This window comes from Mobula birostris, chromosome 18, assembly GCF_030028105.1.
Source record: "Mobula birostris isolate sMobBir1 chromosome 18, sMobBir1.hap1, whole genome shotgun sequence".
NCBI lineage: Eukaryota > Metazoa > Chordata > Chondrichthyes > Myliobatiformes > Myliobatidae > Mobula > Mobula birostris.
The window spans coordinates 36,596,386-36,616,681 of record NC_092387.1 but is presented as its reverse complement, the minus strand read 5'-3'; the positions used below and the strand labels follow the sequence as shown (position 1 = coordinate 36,616,681).

The 20,296-nt window shown below is 40.6% G+C and overlaps 1 protein-coding gene across 1 annotated transcript in view; it reads left to right on the top strand.

Annotated features, from left to right (window-relative positions):
* hif1an (hypoxia inducible factor 1 subunit alpha inhibitor) overlaps window positions 1-20,296 on the top strand; it is a 39,416-nt gene that overhangs the window by 4,117 nt on the left and 15,003 nt on the right. Inside the window, exon 2 of the mRNA XM_072282515.1 lies at window positions 14,208-14,452. Coding sequence (XP_072138616.1) covers window positions 14,208-14,452 — 245 coding nt within the window. The remainder of the gene's footprint in view (window positions 1-14,207; window positions 14,453-20,296) is intronic.

Sequence of the window (20,296 nt, the reverse complement as noted above, 5' to 3'; positions counted from 1 at the left end):
TACCCCAATGATTAGGGAGGATGGCTAAACAAAACAATTGGTAACTAAGATTGCCAGTGCTGGAGGTATCTTGGAGCTTCCAGCACTTTTAATTAATCTTTAAAACTTGGCACAAGCAAGAATGAGGAAAAATTGCCAACCAGTTTATCATAATAGTGTTTCCTTTACTTTTACCCTTGAATCCAGATAATTATTAGAGTTGATAAAGTGGGCTGTTTATTGTAATTTCTTGAATAATTGGTTCAAATTTAGTTGGCAATTCCATTCCATTTAGTGGAATGTTATTGGTTATGTTATTCTGCAAAGAACTCTAAGAGCAAAACCCCCAAGATTTTTACTCCCACCACAGCAAGTTCTGAAATTAAATTTCATTAATCTGCATGAAAAAGAATGGTCGGAGTGACGTGTATATTTATCTCTTCAACAGTTTTATGTGCATTTGTGCGACAGTTTTATTAAAGCATTTTCACCTTCCTTCTGCTGCCAAAGTTGTACATTATTAATGAGTGTTAAGTTAAAACTTAATGCTAAATTAAACAATTGATCCAATCCATGACTTGGATAGTGGAGGGGTGGAAAATCTGATTCCAGTATCACTTTGTTACTGGACGTCATTAATGCGCAGCCAAATCTGCCCTTTATTCAGTGTGTACTCAAGTTACGGAGATTCTGAAACGTGTACAGCTTCCTATTTATCCTATAAATGCTTAGCACCTATCTGTAATATTTTGAGTCTGGGGGTCCACATCTCCAACTTCTGTCTGTTTGGTTTGTGAACCTTCAGTTATATAAATATTCTTCTCAATACACTGTGCTGGAACTTTAACAGTCACAACACTTCTTGGCAGGTGGTGTTCCTTGGATTTGAACTTCTGATTGATTATTTTGATGGGTAATGCAGATTGCGTCACTCATTCATACAATATTGGTGCTCTTCTTTAGGCATCTGTTAGTCTCGTGAGACCATGGATTTGCACCTTGGAAGGTTTCCAGGGCGCAGGCCTGGGCGAGGTTGTATGGAAGACCAGCAGTTACCCATGCTGCAAGTCTCTCCTCTCCATGCTACCGATGTTGTCCAAGGGAAGGGCACTAGGGCCAATACGCCTTGGCACCGGTGTCGTCACAGACCAATGTGTGGTTAAGTACAGCTGAGGCTCGAACTAGCGCCCTTCAGATCACTAGACCGACGCCTTAACCACTTGGCCACACGCCAACATGTGGTGCCCTTATTTAAGCTTTATTATCAGAACCCACGGAGTTGCTCAAAATCATCAAAAGTGCTTCTTGTTTTTAATCATGGGATGCATGGACAGCAGAGACATTGGCATTGGTGTAGTACAGTTTATAGGAGCCACTTATTTGTTCCGTTGAACATTATGAAGACCAAACCTATCATCTTCAGTCCTCATCACATTTACATCCATGATTTCCAAACTCTCTATCATGGATTTAACCAAGAAGTTGGAATCCCAGCATCTCTCAACTCTGAACTGAGAGAATGACCTTGTATCCTCTTCATTAGAAAGTTAAACAGGTTCTGAAAATTTGCCTGCCCCTTTCTCTGTTGACAACCTAAATAGATTACTTTTTCTCTGGTACAGTACTCATACATTTTGCCCTCACTCTTTCCCAGTCATACATTTTATCATCCACATTTAATAATCTCTAACCTCATTTAAGGGAGATGTGCAGGGTCAAGTTTTCTTTTTACAGAGATCAGTTAGGTGCCTGGAATTCATTTGTAGGATTGGTGGAGGAAGCAGACAAGATAGTAGTGTTTGAGGCATTAGACAGACACAGGAACCTGAAGAGAATGGAGCGGTATTTATCATATGCTAGTAAATAGGACTGGTTTTATTTGGCATCATGGTCAATCGTCGTGGCTATCCCTCGAGGTCGAGGATGATGAATTATGGTCAATACAGTTGTTGTGGTCCAAAGGGCCTGGTCCAGTGATAAACTGAAAATAGTTGTTTTTGACAGGGAGACAGCATGTGACCAAAAGTGGAATTAAGGGGACTGAGTAAAATGGAATTCAGTGGGCAACAAGAGCTGGGAATTTCCTTGCACAAATCAAGATTGGTTACCCATCGGTGGAGGAGGCACAGGCTTCTTCAGCTGCTTCATCAATGATCTATTGTATGGCCAAAGGTGTGGATGCATGCTGATAATTGCACAATATTCAATTCCATTCGCATCTACTCAACTATTGAAACTGTAAGTGCCTTCATGGTTCAAAACCTATGTAACATTCAGATTATCTACACTGATTCAGGTTATATAGACTGATGTAGCAAGTGACCTTTACACCTGGAAAGTGTCAGGCAGCGACTATCTCCAACATGAGAGAATCTAACCATTGCTGTTCAACAACATTATTTTTGCCAAATTGCTCACTACTGTGGGTCACATTGATTAGAAATTCATCTGGATATGTTGTTATAAATACTGAGGAGCAGGTCAGGAGGCTGGATGCGTTGTAGTGAGTTACTTTATCTTCTCATACCCAAAACTATTCTACTGTTTATTGGGCAATATTTATTTATTTATTTATTTATTCGTTCATTCATTTTTCTCTGGCAAGGCTAACTGTCTGAATACCCATGGCCAGACAAAGTAGAGGAACGTTTGGGATGATAAGAACTCAAGTATCTTTGGGAGAACTTAAGACGCCCAGTGAAAATGGTGGAAGGAGAGCAGCACTTCCCACTTTACCCACTCACCATCTCGGTTAAGTCTAGCTGTGTGCAGGTCCCACTTTGGCCTCTACAGACTCGTGGGTTTGTTGCTCAGACCGTGCAGAACTGGTGTGGGTACAAGTCATCCACAATCCTGAGAAGTATAATAAGCCTAAGAAGTATAGTTTGTGCCAGAGATCTGTGAATTATTAACATGGGTGCAGCTTGTTTAGAGTTTGATCTTTTCCTGGTAACTGTTCGGTTGAGAACAAAGTGGAAATGGCACAGTTTTAATAGAGTGGCTATATACATACAGTATGTTTCATGATTGTAGTTTCAGTTTCCTTTTTCCTTTTATCATGCTGCATGCACATTAAAGTCCAAACAAAATAAACCATAACCGTTTGATTATATTTATTTGGCAGTGGGGAAGTTGGGGGAGGCAGTACCTCAAGGTGCACCGAGCACCTTATAGCTAAGTTGATGATTTGATGTTTAGTTGCATTTGTAATGCGGAAAGCCTCGACATCAAAATTGCCCCAACAAGTGTGTCTTTTGTGATGTTGATTCATAGATTTTTATAATAACCAGATCACTTGAGAGTGCTTCCATCTCTTACTAGTACCTATGTTGTAATACAGAGATGAGAATCCTTTAAATGATGCATATGCGAGTACAGGGGGGGAAAAGTAAAGGTAAGAGGTTTTTCGTTTTATTCAAAAGCAAAATGTTGCTCAAATTAAAAACAATACTGGGAACCCTCAGCAAATTCAGATATCATTGAAGAGAGTAACAATTAACAGGACAGTGCCCTTTCATAAGATGCTAAGTATTTTCAGTATTTCCTGTTTTATTTGAGTGATTTTGAAAATGCATCGCCTTTTTGCAATTGCATCTCTTCTGTTTTTGAGATATTCCAGGCCTTCCTCTGTCTTTGGGGTGTGGCCTAGCCTGGCTAACAGCTTTGACAGTTTTAAATATCTTTAACTGTTAAATAGTTTTAACAGTTTTAAATATCTTAAGATATCTTTGGGAGGGGTTGGTGCTGTTGACTTTTTCTTTTGTTTGTAAAGGAACTCAAAACTAAAGAACAACTCTTATTGAACCGTTATCATAGCAAAACATTCAAGTTCAAGTTTAATTATCGTTGAACTATATATAAATACCGATGAATACAGCCAAATATAGCATTCCTCTGGGGCCAAGGTACAAAACACAGTTATACACAGCACGACACATATAGCACTTGTAAGATAGCAGTAACTATACAGTCGTGCAAAAAATATATAATATAGCCAAGTCCATGTGCTGTAGATTGATGCTGCCTGGGATGTTGTTGGCAAGTCCACAGACACAGATAAATGCAATCTAGCTTGCCTTCCAGCATGTGAGCACTGGAGGGCAGTACCAACAGGAGAGGCCAGCCCCCAATCACATGGACTCCAGTGTGCACCCTCCCCCCACACCACCTCCATGTCATTTTACAAGGTTGAAGTTATACTGATAAGGAAGGTGACCAAAAGCAACTATTTACTCTAGCCTTTTACCTGTTCTCGCCTACCTATCACTTCCCCTTGCCCCCTTCTTCCCTTTCTCCTATGGTCCTCCCTCCTATTAGATTGCTTTTCCTGCCTTTTACCTTTCCCGCACACCTGGCTTTGTCTAACGCCTACCAGCTAGCCTCTTTCCCCTCACCTTTTTATTCAGGCATCTTTCTCAGTCCTGAAGAAGGGCCTAAATCCAAAATGTTGACTGTTTACACTTTTTGATTGATGCTGCTTGACCTGCCCAGTTCCTCCAGCATTTTGTGTGTGTTCATTTGGATTTCCAGCATCTGCAGACTTTCTCGTGTTTATAGTTTAGAGAGTTCCTTGAAGGAGGTTTTGTTTTGGAATTTTGGTGTATTGGGAGCTGAAAGTAAGCTCACAATGCTGACACAACGCAATTTATGGATGGTCAAGTGACCAGAATAGGAGAAGTGCATTGAGGACCATAAGGTGGACAACAAATGTACTTGTCTATATGTACAAAACGATGAGGGGTGAGAGATCGGACTGTGTAGGGAATATTGGTTTGAAGAGGCAGGTTTCTAAGGATTTTACGGAAAACATGAAACTCAGACTGTTGTAGGTTCAACAATAATGAAGCAAGGGAATGTGTGGAGGGTATTGGAGTTTGTAGGCGATTTAAACCAGCCTAATTCGGTTAGTTTGTTCGCTCTCTTGCCGCAGCGAAACTGCGATGTTCCTGTTACTGTAGTAGCTGCGAGTTGTAACAATGAATTGAATTAAGTGCACGTGCTTGCCATTCTTCCTTCAGGAGCTGTCACTGAGTTGGGAGTGTTACTGATGCTGACCTGCGTATTTCACAGATTTAAAACTCTGACCTTGGGGAAGATGGGAATAAACGTCGGGGACCTTCAGTCCACCGTAGATAGAGATTTAGGATACACTTGCGGTATAATTATATTATCGGTGGAAAAAAAATGAAACCAGTTTGCTGCAATGCGAGTAGCGCAGACGCCTCGTGATTCTTTGACCGCGCTGCTGCAAAGGGGATGGCTCTGAACCGAGGATATTTTGAGGCTGTGCTTTTTCGATCAGGAATAATGTTGAAGCGATACTGCACTAACTGCCTTTCACTTTCTCTTCTCCCTTCCCCCTCCTGGTCGCAGTGTTTTTTTTAGCCTCCTCCCCCGTGTCCCTGTGTACGCTACCCCAGTCACGTAGCCTGGTCTCGATGCAGAACGGACCGTGCGCCATCTCGCGGCTGTAGGAGCCCCCAACCCGCGATTCTCAGTGACAGCGAGTGACAACACGGTGCGGAAGCGCGGGCACGCAATTTAATACTTTCTGTAATCTCAATGGCTAACCAGTATTTCGTAATCGGAGTCAACGAATGACATTCAATTTCCAATGGATTGGGAATTAAATCTGATGTGTACGTTAGTCCGCAAAGACCGAAAATCTAGATGCTGTAACACGCACAAGATGCTGGAGGAACTCAGCATGTTAGGCAGCATCCACGGAAGGGAATAGAGTCGACGTTTATTCCTCTCCATGGAGATGCTGCTTGACCTGCTGGGTTCTTCTAAACGTGTGAAGTGTGGTGTACATTTGATACTTGCGACTATATTATGATACTTCTGTGTTTTAACTACAATTAAAACAAATTGGGGTTTCGGAAAACAGGAATTCTTATAACGGTTGTGTTTTTGCGATTTAATCTCGACTCCGAACACTGATCAGTTGTGTTTAATTGGTTTGCTTTCAAATTCTCTGAACGAAATTGTTGAAGTGAAATATAAATTGTTTTTGCTTCAGAATTGCATTTCTTCAGCATTCAACTGGAATCAGTTCATAATTTTAGTGTATTTTTTTTAAAAAAACTATATACAGATATGACTAAAAGCAATCCAGTATGAATTTAGCCCCTAAAGGGATGTTCCCAACGAACACCGTGCGACCAATACTGCTGAGGAGTCTATGAAACTTATCCAAACAACATGACACAAATCGTAGCAGTCTACAAAAAGGGGAAAAACATGTTTTTAATAACAAGATCTTCGAACGCTTACTCGGACGTTAGGGATTGGCGGGTTGAATGTTCAATTATGTGTTCACTTTGTGATAGGTGTAGATAGATGGTACGTCACAATGACGGGCATACGGATAACCAATGGTGGGAAAGCAGGGCAGAACTGGAAGTAATTTCCAGTCCCGACAATGAAAGTCAAAGTAAACTTGGACAAGAACGTATTTTGTTCACCATACAAGCAACATAAAAGATGTAGCATAAAATGATAGAAAAGAGAGCATCTCGACAATGATATTTAAAACAAAGTGCATACTAAACCAATTTTTGCCTTTATAAAACTTAGCATCCTAAGACATACTTTAATCGAAATGCTGTTCTTTGGTATGAATAAGAACAGTTTTGAAAATTGGATTGATTAGTTGCAGGTATTTTTATTTCAATGATACTCGCTGAAAGCCAAAGTGAAAACAAAGATAGAAAAAAATAAAGCTGCACACGCTATATAAGACCATAATGTGTAGGAGCAAAAATAGGGAATTCAACCTATTGTTGAACCATGTACTTCACTCTCCTTCCTTCTCCCCTAAACCCGCTTACCAATCAAGAGCCTATCAGTCTCTGCCCTAAATATACCCAATGACTTGGCCTCCACAGTACTCTACAGCAAAGAATTCCACAGATTCACCACCTCTAGCTGTAGAAATTTCTCCTCACTTCAGTTTAATAGGTATGTCCTTTTAAATGAGTGCTAATATTGCATTTTTTTTCATTATTAGCTACTCAACCTGCAAACTAACTTTTACTGAATCCTGAATTAGCACTCCAAGTCTCTTTTCACGGCCGATTTCTGAATTTTTTTCCCATTCATGGGACATGTGGAATTCCAGTAGTCACTGAACAGCTATCCAGGAAAAGCCCCACTTATCTCCCCGTTTTGACTTCTGCCAGTCAGTCAATCTTCAATCCATTGCTAGTACCATGCCTCGAACAATATGGGTTCTTTTTTAGCATCCTTGTGTATGGCATCTTTTCAAAGGCCTTCTGAAAGTTCAAGTAAATTACATCCACCAACTCTGCTTTGTCTAATTTGCTTGTTACCTGCTCAATTTTATCAACATTTCTCAGGCAAAGTCTCCTCTTAATGAAGCTGTGTTGACTTCCTATGTTGTCATATACTTTCAAGTATGTACTCTGAAATTTGATTCTTAACAGTGGACTCTTAAAATTTTAAAGGTTATAATAATGCGTTTAGGAGGCTAACTGAAGTTTGCATAAACTGTTGGAACAATGCACTGTAAAACTAAGTCTTTTATCCCTGAGATTTGCTACTGGCTGCATGAGGTGCTTTGGTAACACTACGTGCAAATGAATAGTTGTGCAGAATCTCTGAAGAGAGAAATCACAAACACAATAGAATATGCAAGCTAACCAGCACAAAATATAAAATGAGGCATTCTACAAAAATGTGTAAGGAAAAAAACGCAGAAGTCTCAGAAGCCAAGAAAGGATGTTTGTTTACTTATTTTTTAAAATTATTTTTGAAATGGTTTCTTGAATTTGGGCAGTGCTTTTGAAGGTATTTCTACGATGCTGTTAGGGAGCAAGTTGCAGGATTTAGCCATAGCAGTGATGATAGAATACCATCAAAGATAATCTCAAGACAGTTGATGGTCTGAGACTTGGCAGTGGAAATGCCACTGAACGTGCAGGGTAGATGGACTGTGCCCAGGAGAAGCTGGCTATTGTCTGGTACTTTTCCTGCAGAAATATTACTTGCCACTTGTAAGTACATACTTGAATATTGTGTAATTCTTGTGGCATGGAAGCATGAACTGCTTCATCTTCTAGTGACTTGCAGGTAGAATTGAATGTTAGACAGTTGTTAGCAAGAATTCCTACCTTGCTTTAAAGCATTGATGATGTAGCTGATGGTATTTGGGCCGAGGACACTGTTCTGAACAATGCCCCCATTGATATCCTAGGGCTGGGATGATTGACCTCCAACAACCACCACCGCGTGGGATAGTCCTCCAACCATTAAAGTGTTTTCCCTTTGCTCATGAACTTCAGTTATACGAAAGCACCCTGATGCCATACTAAATCAAATGCTTCTTTCATGTTATGTCAGTCTCAATGTCCTCAGCTCTGGAATTCAGCTCTTCACTCTTGCTTGGAACAAAGATTTAATGAGATCTTGTGCTGACTGGACCTGGGGAAACCCAAACTGGGCATCAGTATATAAGTTATCAGTGAATGCTGCCTAATAGCACAATCATTAAGTGTAGAATGATTAGGGTGTGGGCTGGATTTGACTTATCCTACCACCTGTGAATGGGAAATAAATATGGAACTTTCTACACAGTCAAGTTCATACTAATATGTAACTGTACTCAAATAACTTAGCTTGAAACACTACCAGTTCTCGATTGGAAGCCAGAATGTTGTCTAGGCTCATAACCTTTTTGCAGCAACCAGTGCTGTAAGCATTTCCTTACTATTACATGGAGTAAGTCAAATTGGCTAAAGCAGCGGTCCCCAACCACCGGGCCGCAGAGCATGCGCTACCAGGCCACGAGGAAGCGATATGATTTGGTCAGCTGCACCTGTCCTCATTCCCTGTCACGGCCACTGATCAGCCATTACGCATGCGAGGTCATGACCCGCGCATCATCCGTGTCAGGGCGGGAAGGCGATCAACTCCTCGAGCTTGCAAATGACGACGGGCTGAAAAGTATGTTTGACATACATCTCTGTCAGCATTTTGGATCAAAGTCAAGGCTAAATATCCTGAGATAGCCACGAAAGCACTGAAAACGTTGCTTTCATTTCCAACATTTTTTTGCGAAGTGGAGTTTTCTACAATGAATTCAACGATAACTAAATTGCGGAATAGACTGGACATAAGGAACCCCCTTCGAGTATCGCTGTCTCCCATCACCCCTCAATGGGACCGTCTCGTTGCAGGGAAACAAGCCCAGGGCTCCCACTGATTCAGTGATATTGGTGTGTTGCAATGATTTTATATATTCATATGGGGAAAATATGTGCTGTGCGTTTAATATCCAAATATTACTTAAAATGTTATGATGCTATTGACTTATAAGTGACCTATATAACCATATAACAATTACAGCACGGAAACAGGCCATCTCGGCCCTTCTAGTCCGTGCTGAACGGTACTATCACCTAGTCCTGCTGACCTGCACTCAGCCCATAACCCTCCATTCCTTTCCTGTCCATATACCTATCCAATTTTTCTTTAAATGATCATATCGAACCTGCTTCTGCCACCTCTACTGGAAGTTCGTTCAACACTTCAAGCTCCCCTGATAATTGACTTATCGTTATATCCATGCGAGGAAAATATGCGCTGTATGTTTAATATTAAATTCGTTAGATAAACCCTTTTAGAAACAAAATTGAGTGTATTACCAACTTATCACCTACATTCCGGTAGTGATTAACACCCACCCCCACGAACAGAATCGCCAAAAAGGATTTGTTTTGGGGGGGGGGGGTGGAATCAGCAGGTCACGACGCGCATGCGTATTGGTGCCCGCACAAGGCTTCATGGTCATTGTAGTCTTCTGGGTAAACAACGTATTTGACTGCTACTCTTGTTCGTTGGCAACCCTACCCACCGCCCTCACTCCCCCGGTCAGCCGGTCCGCAAGAATATTGTCAATATTAAACCGGTCTGTGGTGCAAAAAAGGTTGGGGACCCCTGGGCTAAAGAATAGCTTCTGTAAAGATGGAGACCTCAAAAAGAACTGAAATGGATCATTGTCTCTGCACTTCTGGCTGATGTTTACTCCAAACATTTCAGCTATCTTCGATACTTAGTGATGTGGATTTCTTGATCTCCTTCCATTAACTGATTAACTGTTTACCACAGTGTGTGACTAGATGTCAGCAGTACCTATGGAGGGGGATAAAATAAGGACTCATGAAGGATCTTGGCCCAAAGTGTTGTTTGTCTATTCCCCTCCATAGGTACTGCTGACTTGTGGAGTTTATCCAGTGTTTTGTGTGTGTTACTCAATAATTCCAGTATCTGCAGAATCTCTTGTGCTTGTGACTAGATGTGGCAGAAGTTTGATGTGATCAGTTGACTGTGGGATCACTTGGCAATTTTGTTATTTACTCTGTTTAATGGCACAACTTTGCCAAATTAGTACCAGATTTTAAGGTTATGCCTCACATTGTTCCCAGCATACCCTTCCACATTCCTCAGTGAACCAGGCTTAACGATAGTGGTGGAGAGAGGGATATACCTAGCCATGAAGCTACAGATTATGGTGGAAGACATTTCTTTTGCTGCTTATGGTCCCTCAATGCCTCAGCTTCAGAAATGAGCTGCAAGATTTATTCGAAACCTATCTCAAAATATAATGAGCGGTATCCTTGTTGTGAAAATGCGCTTTCTGGATCAACAAGGGCTGTGTGGTGGTCAAACTTACCAATGTTAATTTGGACAGATGCTCCTGCAATGGTTGGATTGGGCAAGGTTTGTTACATTTACCTTTTGCTCGCTTCCTGCTGCAGATCCAACTTCGATGTTACATCTTTCAAGGCCAGTTCGAATAGTGGTGGTACTTTTGAACCATCCTTGTTGATGTCATTGAAGTTCTCCCACATAAAGTACCTTCTGTGGCCTTAGTAGTTGAAGTGCTTCTTCTGAGTGGTATTGGTATATCATTGTCATATATACTGAAATACAATGAAAAACTAGTCTTGCAATCTGTTCATACACACAAATAATTACAGTTCATTGAGGTAACAAAGCAAAGCAATAACAATGCAGAATGAAATGTGAAAGCTGCTGAAAAAGTGTAGTGCAGATAAATGAAAGTGCAAGAACATACGATAGATTATGAGGTAAGAAAAGATGGACTCTTGATAAGAGATGGGATTTTGCAGATCTGAAATAACATCTCCTTGCTGACAGTCAACACAGGTGCTCCTCAGGGATTCATACTTGGCCCACTGCTCTACTCTCTCTACACTTTTGACTGTGTGGATAAGTACAGCTCAAATGCTATCTATAAATTTATCTATGACACAGCTATGTTGGCAGAATATCAGAAGTTGACAAGGAGGTGTATGGGAGTGAGATAGTTCAGCTGGTTGAGTGGTGTCGGTACAACAACCAGGGAATTTATTGTGGACTTCAGGAAGGGGAAATTTGAAGATCACACAACAATTCTCATCGAGGGATCAGCAGTAGAAAGAGTCAGTACTTTCAAGTTAATCGGTGTCAACATTTTTGAAGAGATATCTTGGGCCTAATATATCGATGCAATTATGAAGAAGGCATGCTAGTGGCTATGTTTCATTAGGAGTTTGAGGAGATTTGAATGCCACCAAAGACTCTGGCAATTTTGTACTGATGTACCGTGGAAAGTATTCTAATTGGTTGCATCACTGGATGTGCCAGTTACACAGGATCAGGAAATACCGTGGAGGGTTGTAAACTCAGCCAGCTCCACCATGGGCACTAGTCTCCCTACTGTCAATGATGTCATCAAATGGTGATTCCTCAAGATCCATCCTGAGGGACCCTCACCATCCAGGACATATCCTCTTCTCATTACTACCATCAAGGTGAAAGTACGGAAGCCTGAAGATATGCACTTAACATTTTAGGAACAGCTTCTTTCCCTCCGCCATCAGATTTCTGAATAGTCCATGAACCAATGAACACTACCTGTCTACTTTTCTCTTTTTCTGCACTATTTAGATATACATATTTTTATAGTAATTTTTATGTATTTCATGCAAATTTCATGACCTATGTCAGTGATAATAAACCTGATTCTGTTTCAAAGTTCCATTCAATCGTCTAATAACAGGAGGACAGCAGCTGCCCTTGAACCTGGTGGTACATGCTTTCAGGCTTTTATATCTTCTGCTCAATTGGAGAGCAGAAAAAAGAATGTCTTGTGGGGTGTGAGGTGGTGTAATCTTTGATTATCCTGGCTGCTTTACTGAAGCAGGCAGAGTCCATACAGGGGAGGCTGGTTCCTATGACGTGCTGAGCTGTGTCCAGGTACTCAATGCAAAGGAGTAATGCTTTGTCGCTGAAAGATGCTGAGTGACATCAGGAGGAAATTTCTATGCCCATAATTAACTTGGCATTATGGGACTTCATGTAGTCTGATGTTAATGTTGGGAACACTGTTCTGTTTCCTCTTGTTTGCATACCACCAACTCTGCTAGGTCTTTACTGCTGATGGGACAAAACATATCCAGTAATTGTGGTTGAGAAATCTGTCACCTTGTCTGCAAGACTGTGTGAGCACAACTTAGTCACATTGTTTAGGGTTTGGCTCATTTCAGGACAACTTTCAGAATTCAGTACTCCCACAGAGGTTTCTGAGGAGGACTTTGCAACATGACTGGCTGGGGACAACTTTGCATTTCCAAATTCAGTGCCCAGTGCTATGACTGGTTTTATCTGGCCCCATTTTAACAAAGAATTTCTGTAAAATTTAAGTCCTTTTTTTTATCATGGATGGCATTTGACAATTATCTCCATCGCCGTTATCTAGAGTCACTTGTGTGGTGGAAGAGTAAGGACTTTGTGTTTTTTCCTATGAATGTCATTACCAGATGAGTCATTTTTAAACCAATCCAGTAAACTTTTGTGGTCACCAGCACTGAGCAGTTTGTTTAATTACTTGAATTCAGATTCCACAACTTGCCGTGGATTTTGACATCAGTCTTTTGGTTGTTCATATAGTTCTCCGGATTACAAGTCCATTAATTTAGTAGTAGCACTATTTGAAACAAATCTTTAGTTCTAATCTTCATGTTAGAGAGCACACATATACTGATAATTATGGGTAAATGTGGGGCGCCATAGTAGTGTAGCAGTTAGCACGATACTGTTACAGCTCAGGGTGTGCCCATTCCGGAGCTTGGAGTTCAATTCCAGCACCATTCTGTGAGGAGTGTCTGTACGTCCTCTCTGTGGAATGCGTAGGTTTTTTCCGGGTCCTCCAGTTTCCTCCCACGGTCCCAAGACGTACAGGATAGGTTAATTGGTCATTGTAAATTGGCCCAGGATTAGGTTAGGATTAGTCGAGTTTGTCAGGTGTTGCTGGGGCAGCGTGGCTCAAAAGACCAGAAGGGCCTACTTCACACTGTATCGCTAAATAAATAAAAATGGTCAAAAACAGCCGAAGGCCCGGGATCTTTGCAACCTTCAGACACGAAGCTCGAAAAAAGCGACGTATTGAACTTTTAACATTGTAAACCAGTGAGTTGTTTGTAATGTCTCCCTGCTTGCTGGGAAAATGGAGACACCCTTTTCTCCCTTGTTAGAGAGAGAGAGAATCTGTGGTATGTCAAATGCCAGGTGTAACGCAAAGTCTTTGGGGTAACTGCAAATCTGTGTCTTTGCTATCGCTTGGTGACGGTGCCAGTGCCTGCTTTTTTTGCCAGTGGGGGGAGGGGGGGATTGTTGTTCAGTGCCACTTACGTGCTGGAGGGAGGGGAGCTGGGGGGGTACTTTGGGGTTCTTGTGTTTATCTGTCGTTCATTCTTTGGGGCACTTCTCTGTTTCGTGGATGTTTGCGAAGAAAAAGCATTTCAGGGTGTACATTGTATACATTTCTCTGACATTAAATTGGACCTTTGAACCTCTGGAACAGCAAGAAAGTAAAATAATCGATGTCATTGGAGAAGTATTACTGAACAAACAAACAAAAGACTAACACCACTGATCAGCTGAGGCCTACAGTTCTCAGATAGTTGGCTGCTTTGATTTATGATGTTCCAAAATTACTTAGGTTCTGGAAAAGTTCCAGCTGATTGGAAAACAGTAATATAAAACCGCCTTGAGTGAGGGGAGGAAGAGCAGGGAACAGAGAATCTGTTTATTATGCGAAGTTTATGCAGTAATTCTGCAGTATTTGGAAGAGAATTAATATTGCCCAATTCCATCTATATCTTATGTATGTTATTTCTGTTTCTCTATTTCCATTTTAGGAGCCAGTGGTGCTGACAGATACTGATTTGGTTTACCCAGCCCTGAAATGGGATTTGGATTACCTGCAGGAGAATATTGGAGATGGGGACTTTTCTGTTTATGTTGCCAGTACTCACAAGTTCTTGTACTATGATGAAAAGAAAATGGCTAACTTCAGGGATTTCAAACCAAAGTCAAGGAGAGAAGAAATGAAATTCAATGAGTTTGTGGAAACACTTGGTAAAATCAAACAAGGTGATCCAAGGTAAATCCAAACCTCATACTGTTTTTTTTTGCACCCGATATGCTTTAATGCAATGTCTCCAGAGCACAGAATAATTTTCTATCAAAGATGATAGAAAGAACTTGAATTGGAGTTATTATTTTGTGACCTCACACCTCGAATGCTTTGCGGCCAATGTTATAAGAAATATGGTACCCAATTTGTTCTTAGAAAGAAATGTTGTTGTCCTTTTGCCTTCATTGGATTTGTATTGAATTTCTGTGATGAGAACATTGCCATGACCTTGCTTGCCAGCCAAATTTAAACACCCTGATGTGATAATAACTGTGAATGTGGATGATACTGATTCAATGTTGGGAAGGTTGAAATGAAATGTGATGTATAGTGACATAAGTAACTGCATTACGAAGAAATTCCTACTCTATGTTGCACATATTTATTGACAATGAAATAGTTACCTTGCAGTTAAAATTCAATGTCTTCAGCCGCACTAGAAACACATTAATAGGTGGATGGTAAATGTAGCTTTCTAATTGTTGTTTTGTGCATCTTCTCTGAAAAACTATGTCTGATGGGACTAGCCTTCACTATGACACCACCTTGAGTCTCCCAACAAGTGACAGTTCAGAGTGCAATCCAGAAAGTGGCACCATACTGCACAGACTACACAGGCAGGAAGAATAAAGCCTAGAAATACAGTTGGGAACATTGTTGGAAAAATATTATAAGATACTTCAAGACCCCATATCAGGAAAAATATAAAGACACAAACGTGACGTATTGGAGAAGGTGCGGCTCCAAGGAGGCAAATCATTTCCATATTTTCTGGGATTGCCCTAAATTAAATTTATATTGGAAAGGTATTCATAGAACATTAGTTAAGGTACTTAAGACCCAGATACCTCTGAACGTTGAGACGCTCTATTTGGGGCATGTATTGTTCCTTGAACAGAAGAAAGATATAAAGTTGCTGCAGGCCCCTTTAGCGGCAAGTAAGAAATCAATCACTAGAATTAGAAGATTGGCACGAAATTATCTTGGAAATATTTAAAATGGAAAAGATGACTTACTCTTTGAGAATTCAAAAAGAAAAATTTTATCAAATTTGGAATAAATTGATTGAATATATAACCCCAAAGTGAGCAGACTTTAGATGACTCTCCTAATGATTTATACTGCTCTCCTCATCAACGCAGTAATATTGCTAACATAAGCACCCTTGGTCCAAATGTTTACTGTTTTTTTTTTCTTTTTTTGGAAAATGGAGAATTAACACAAGTAAAGGAAAAGATTTGGGAAAGGGGAAAAATGATAAAATTAAGTAACTAAGTACATAGGGATTGGATAATTATGTTTTTTGGGGGTAGGAGCAAACATGAATGAGTTAAGATATAAACACCTACAATGGTAGTTACATAGGCTTTCATACAATATTTTGGACCAGAAAGAAATGGTCCAGAAGAGATGTATGGAAATTATTATTAATCCACTATTATTACTATTTTTCTTAACAACTAATATCATTACTTAGCCTAATAGAGTAGAATTACAACTGCACTTAATTATCTATTTAAGTGCCTAATTACTTTTTATATCATCTCGATGTGTACTTAGGAATGTATAAATAATTATAGATTTATACATATATTAAAAAAAAGGAAAAGGTTATACATGTGAAAAAAGTTCATGATACTTGTGAATTCCTTATCCAAATAAAAATAAATAAAAAATTTAAACAAAAGAAATACATTTAGGAGAATTTCATAGATGACAGGCAGCCAAGTGTTCCTGCAGTTGTCAAAAGTAGTTCTACAAAGCGGGTTGCCTCCCTGTTAGGGTTAACGAGCTTTGCCAGGATGGTGCAGAGCAGTCTGTGGATGAAAGGAACACACATCAAAGTTGCTGGTGAACGCAGCAGGCCAGGTAGCATCTCTAGGAAGAGGTACAGTTGACGTTTCAGGCCGAGACCCTTCGTCAGGACTAACTGAAGGAAGAGTGAGTAAGAGATTTGAAAGTGGGAGGGGGAGGGGGAGATCCAAAATGATAGGAGGGTAGCCTCCAACCTGATGGCATGAACATTGACTTCTCTAACTTCCGCTAATGCCCCACCTCCCCCTCGTACCCCATCCATTATTTATTTTTATACATACATTCTTTCTCTCACTCTCCTTTTTCTCCCTCTATCCCTTTGACTATACGCCTTGCCCATCCTCTGGGTTCCCCCCCCCCCACTTGTCTTTCTCCCCGGGCCTCCTGTCCCATGATCCTCTCATATCCCTTTTGCCAATCACCTGTCCAGCTCTTGGCTCCATCCCTCCCCCTCCTGTCTTCTTCTATCATTTTGGATCTCCTCCTCCCCCTCCCACTTTCAAATCTCTTACCAACTCTTCCTTCAGTTAGTCCTGATGAAGGGTCTCAGCCTGAAACGTCGACTGTACCTCTTCCTAGAGATGCTGCCTGGCCTGCTGCATTCACCAGCAACTTTGATGTGTGTTGCTTGAATTTCCAGCATCTGCAGAATTCCTGTTGTTTGTGGATGAAAGGAATTGATCCAGAAGTTGTGGTAGGACAATGTAGATGGTAAAAAGGGACTAGGTCCTGCAGGCAGGCTTTAAAAAGTAAGAAAGAGTTAAAGAAGGTGGTGATCTCAGGAGTATTCCCGGTGGCTAGCACTTTTAAGTATAGAAAATGGTGCATAATTAGAGAGTAGTGAGAAGAATTGCATACAACCTACAGCTGTGGCCTAACCAAAGCTTTAACATGACCACCATGTTCTTCTTTTCTGGGCCCTGGATAACGAATGCCAAGACCCGGTATACCTTCTTAATTACATTACCTGCCTATGCTGCCATCATTAGGAATATATGCATTTGTGGCCCAAGATCATGCTGTTCTTTAATAATTAGGGCCCTAACTTCCATGGTGTGTGTCCTACCTTATTAGACCTCACAAAATATATCACCTCACCCTTGATGGGATTAAATTTCATCTGCTATTAATTTTCCCTTATCAGCTAATCATTATTCTGTAACCTGTCTGCCTTCCTCACTACCAATAATGCCATTAATTTTCATGTCCCTTGCAAACCCTTCATAACTCCTAAATTTGTGTCCAAATTGTTAATGCATTTAACAAACAACATGGACTCCACACCAGTCCCTATAGTATTTTCACTAGTCGCAGGCCTTCGTTCACAAAATCTTTCCAACATCACTCTCTGTCTCCTGTTACCAAGACAGCTTTCATCGAGAAGGGGTCATAAAAGTTGGTGGCAACTAGTCCATTTGGAGGAGGTGAAAAATGGAGAGAGAATAGTAGAGAGAAGTAAAACAGAATCATACTGGGTCTGAGATACAGATCAAAGCTGTTGCTGAAAATCTGAAATAAATGAGACTGCTGGGAAGACACTACATATCAGAATGTGAAGAAATAAAAGCAGACATAGAGATCTCGCTGAGGCTGCGAGAACATGCGTTAATGAGAACAGTTTGCAAATCAGAATTGTGGCCACCAGCAAAATATTTAAATATATAAACATGGGCCAACTAAAGACAATGTGTAATTAAAGTAGGGTGTTTAACTTGAATATTCAAATACAATTTTCCCCACGTGGCAGAAGAAACCAACAGCCCTACAGCAGCCAGAGATGCATACCTCTGGCCCCCAAACACCCATTTGTATGTACATAAGTCAGGCATTGTAACCTAGGGAGGACCTACTTCTCAGGACTCATAAAGCTGCTGAAGCTGGAAATCCATTGCAGTAATCTCTGATATTTAAGATTTCCAGAAGCTCTTGGGTCCTGCTTCTCACAGTTACAGCATGTTTAATTTTGCTTCTCTTCTGTTCTCAATTTACATCCTGTCCAAAACACATTAGCAGTTTTTAACTAACTGCTTTATCCCTTTGCAGTTAAAACAATCTGTGTCATTCATTTTTCTCTTGATCTTCATCCTAGCAGACATTCTGATTTCTCTTTTCATCTGTTCCCTTTTCAGCAAAGTAAAAGAATCCAGAGTTTTTAATTGTTTCCTAATGTTTCCTCTCCTGATGTCATAGTCTGGAATGTTCTCTCCTTCTATCTCCACAGATGCTGCCTGACCTACTGAGTTTTTGCTACTTCAAGTTTGCATCATCTGCAGTGTTTTGATTTACCGGATATAAGGGTCATAATTTCATAAGGGGCAGAAAGGGAAGAATTTTGTGTGCTCCATAAACTTCCTCAACGAACACATTTCTTGCTCAATGAGGAAGGAAATATTTCTGGACTTGATTCTGGGAAATGTCAGAGATCATAAAGATCAGTGGGAGAACATTTATGGAACAATAATTATATTCTCTTAAGATCTAGCATAGTCGTCAAAAAGGATGTGGACAGTTTTAACTTGAAATAGTCAGTTGGGGCAGAGCCAATTTCAGTGTATTGCAATCCAGTCCAGGAAACAGAATTAATTGTTCAGACTTAATAATCTTATCATCTTTTTGTAAAGTGATTCAAAGATTGACCAAACCCTTTAATTGAACATTGGTGGCCTTTAAAGAGAAGAGTGGTTCAAGTAAATTCTAATGGGTGGGGGCAAGGGGGAAATTGATGTCCTAACAGAAAGAGAAAAATAAAGCAAAGACGGAACCAGCTGATCATAAAAAAATTCTAAGAAGAATTGACAAATAAAATGATGGCAAAAGAAGGAGAATGAGAAAAGACTGGCAATAGGTGTAAAAGGGAATCCAAAAATCACCTAATGTAAATAATAAACAGGAGAAATGGGACTGTTTAGAGAGCAAGAAGTAGATCCACCAGTTGGGGTAGAGGGTGTGACTGAAGTACTAAATTAATACTTTGTGCTCATCTTTAACACTGAAGTTGGTGCTGCTGCTGGAAAAAGGGGCAGAAAATTAAGGCTAGCTGAAATTGTGTTTAAACCATTCCGTCAGCATCCTAGCATGCTGAAGGACCCAAGGACAGAAATTCCAGTGGCATCAGCAGCAATTTTCTGAACCTTTTTAGCTACAGAGAAGGTGATAGTGGGAACCATTAGAGGAGAGGTGAAAGGCAGATGGGTGCAGCCTCCATCTATCATCAACTGTCCATCTCCCATCTCCACCACTTACTGGCTGATCTGTCTGTCATTCTTCTCCCAGTGTATTAGTTCACCCATCACCTTTGGCTCCTGTGTCACTGCATCCCCCCCTTGTTCTTTATAATGCCTATAAAAGGTTTTGATCTGAAATGCCTACATTTCCTTCCCCCCACCCCATAGATGTTACTCAGCCTGCTGAGTTTCTCCTGCTGATTGTTGTTCCAGATTCCAACACCTGCAGTCTCTTGTCTCCCAGAATAAGAACTTGCATATATACACTCAGTGATCATGTTATTAAGTACAGGAGTGGAAGCCGTTGTGGTCTTCTGCTGCTGTAGCCCATCCACATCAAGGTTCAACATGTTGTGCATCCAGAGATGCTCTTCTGAACACCACTGCTGCCTTGCTGTCAGCTTGTATCAGTCTGGATATTCTCCTTTGACCTCTCTCATTAACAAGACATTTTCACCCACAGAACTGCCACTCACTCCATGTTTCTTGCCCCATTCTCTGTAAACTCTACAGACCGTACCAACAATCATTCCACAATCCACTACTTCACATTCTGTTGTTTGGTCTAAATAACAACTGGACCTCTTGATCATGTCTGCAAGCTTTTATGCAGTGAGCTGCTGCCACATGATTGGCTGATTAGATATTTGCATTAATGAGCAGGCATACCTAATAAAGTGGCCCCGGAGTGTATATGAATTGGTGATTAAATTGCAGAATCTGCTGGACAACGTGGGGATGTGATACATTCATGTTCAACACTGAATGTAGC